This window comes from Thalia democratica, chromosome 6, assembly GCF_965202585.1.
Source record: "Thalia democratica chromosome 6, ktThaDemo2.hap1.1, whole genome shotgun sequence".
Lineage (NCBI taxonomy): Eukaryota > Metazoa > Chordata > Thaliacea > Salpida > Salpidae > Thalia > Thalia democratica.
This window is the reverse complement of record NC_139170.1, coordinates 62,307,154-62,310,045: the sequence shown is the minus strand read 5'-3', so window position 1 is coordinate 62,310,045 and position 2,892 is coordinate 62,307,154. Positions and strand designations below refer to the sequence as shown.

The 2,892-nt window shown below is 24.4% G+C and overlaps 1 protein-coding gene across 1 annotated transcript; it reads right to left on the bottom strand.

Annotated features, from left to right (window-relative positions):
- Positions 1-652: 652 nt before the first annotated feature.
- On the bottom strand, positions 653-2,892 carry LOC145839292 (uncharacterized). The gene is made up of 4 exons (XM_082946888.1): positions 2,887-2,892; positions 1,947-1,995; positions 1,126-1,307; positions 653-964 (listed from the first exon to the last, which is right to left on the bottom strand). Exons 1-4 carry the CDS (start codon positions 2,890-2,892, stop codon positions 653-655), a joined length of 549 nt encoding a protein of 182 aa, XP_082803014.1.

Sequence of the window (2,892 nt, the reverse complement as noted above, 5' to 3'; positions counted from 1 at the left end):
TATATAGTAAGGTTAACATTCAAACTTGAACACTTTCTACTGAGCCAACTTACAGGGCTTTTAAATAATTTATTGAAATGACAATTTTTAAAATACTGGAACACATGTTTCATAAAGACAAAACAGATTGTCTTTATTCTTTAGCGAGTTTAAATTTAAAATCTTAAATTTAATTTAAATTTTAAGTTAGAACTGGTTGAAGATTAAAGACAATCTTTTATATGTATATATATATAAATAAATGCAAACGTCTCAACTAGTGCTCAGCAGAAATTGTTCTAAATATTTGTAGTTGTTTTTTATCTTCTAAACATAGTTTTCATGACCGTCAGCAAAAAATAACAACTAAAATATATAACCTTTTTTTATTTCATTAATTATAAAATTTTATAGCTAGTATATTGATCACAAGTATTAATTTATTTTAAAAGTTAAATTAAAATTTTTTTAAGTTTTAGTTCGAAGAAGCTTCATTTAAAATTTTAAATTTATAGAAGATCTTTATGAAGAAAACTTATTTATAGTTTATAAACATTTCATTCACAAATATATACTTATTTAGATATAAATAAAAACGTAGCAAAAAAGCTACTAAAACTTAGAAACAAAGCATTACAAGTTTGAGAAATGTTATTTTAAAACAACCTTTGCTTTACACTAGATAATCATAAACAATGCTTCTTTGTATTTTACACTTTAGTTCTGATTTTTGTTTTTTACTTAGTTCCTTATGATGAGAACTTATATGCTTGTCACGATTAGAGGCAGCAATAAACCATTTTCCACATTCTACACAACCATAAGGTTTTTCTCCTAAATGAATTCTAAAATGATCAACTAAATGACTTTTGCGTGAAAACTTCTTCTTGCAAATATCACATTCATAAGCTTTAACTTTTGTGTGAGTCAACATATGAGTTTTCAAATTACCTTTCTGAGAAAACCTTTTGTAACAAACTTCACACTAAAATTATTTTTTACCAGTATGGATCAACATATGATTTTTTACGCTACATTTCATAGTAAAACGTTTGCCACATATATCATATTTAAACAGCTTCCTTTTGTATGAGTAACTAAGTGAGGCTTTAAATGATATTTCCGTGAAAAGTTTTTATGACACACATGACATTGAAATTCTTTCTTACCAGTGTGTACTAGCATGTGTTTTGTCAAAATACTTTTCTGAGTAAAACTTTTGTCACAAACATCACACTTATAGGGCTTTTCTCCTGAATGAATCCTTTTATGTCTATTTAAGCTCGATTTACTTGTGAAGTTTTTCTCACAAACATTGCAAAAATAAGCTTTCATATTATTTTTAAGATCATCCATATTCGAAATAAGCTTAAATTATATCCTAAAACATTTTATTCATCACTTTACACACGTGTTAATGTAGTACTAAACTAATAACTCTAAATACAAAAATATTTTTCTCGTTTTCTTACTTATATAAAACATGTTCATAAAAATATAAGTTTTGTTTTTAATCTTAAACTCCATATAACTATGTTATAGTTTTGGCTTGTTCAAATGTTTGAACTGCAATGCTGTAAGTATATGTTTAATATTGTTTTTAACTATCAAAACTTTTATTACTAATTTTCAATTCAGTTTAGTTTTAATTTAATCTGAAGTAAACTGTATATGTTTTTCAATTTTTTCACACAATCAAAACTATAGAATAAACATGACTGATAATGCAAATATTCTAATTGACAGAATAACACTACTGAAAGACACAGTAAATTTAAACCGTTTGTTTTTAGTAATAAGTTACTCACAAACTAGAAAAAAAATATTTAATATTTCTTTCTTTTTCTAAATTAAAAGTTAAGTAGACTTTAAACAAGGTTTAAATTACTACATTTAGTGTTACTTGAAATTATAAAGTCACTATAATAAATTAAATCTTCTACTTAAACTTTTGTCACAAACATCACACTTAAATGGCTTAATTCCTGTATGAATTTGTATGTATGAATTAGTATGCTTGGTTTTGTTGTAAAGGGTTTTTTAGAATATTACAAACAAAAGCTGTTTTTCCAGTTTTACAAATATCCATGTTAAAAGAAATTTCTATTTACAAACTACTAATTGATAGAATCAACACTGTCTTAAGAAAATCAACCAAATATCTCAAGTGGCGAAGTTCTCAAGAAGTCATTAACTGATACAAAAAACTTAAACAATACATATACAAGTTCATGAAGTTTGACATTGTGGTATTTTACCCATTTATATCTGAAAAATTACTAAGTGATGCTTTAGCCTTTTTTTGTATATATTGCAGATTACATGTCCTGCTTTAAATTTTGAGTGAATGAAAGCACATAAAGTCGATTACATATTGTTTGATTTATACATAAACTTTATAGCGAATATTTGTTGTATTAGTAAATTACGTTTATTAAAATTAATAAAACTGCAGCTTAACTTTTAGACATTTAACATTTAACAAAGTTTAAACGTTTTTAAGTAATTCAAACTGTTTATACAACAATTGTTTATCAAACTTTAAATAAAAATAGTTTACTTTACGTGTATTTATAAATCTTTCTAGTTTCTAACGATGAATTAACGGTATCTTAACTTTTCTTTTAGTTTGAAATGCTTAGTTTAAAAGAAACTTCTAATAATGCATATGTGTATTTAATTGTAAAACAGAATATTTAAATTAAAATTACAGACAACTGACACAATAAAATCGGATTCTACAGATTACAAAGTAAATTGAAACAAAACAAGTAATAAGGTTTACTGTTATTAGTACTTTACGCCCAGAATATTTTAATTTAAGTTAATAAAATTGATCTAAAGTTAAATATTGTTTTTTTAGATATAAACATTTAGGTAAAAAACTTTGTTCAAATAAAAGCTCACAAGCAT

Coding starts and splice junctions, on each gene's coding strand:
- LOC145839292 (XM_082946888.1), bottom strand. Junction 1,308..1,946: donor AGGAATTAAGCCATTTAAGT/GTGATGTTTGTG, acceptor ATAATATGAAAG/CTTATTTTTGCAATGTTTGT. Junction 965..1,125: donor AGAAAGAATTTCAATGTCAT/GTGTGTCATAAA, acceptor AAATAATTTTAG/TGTGAAGTTTGTTACAAAAG.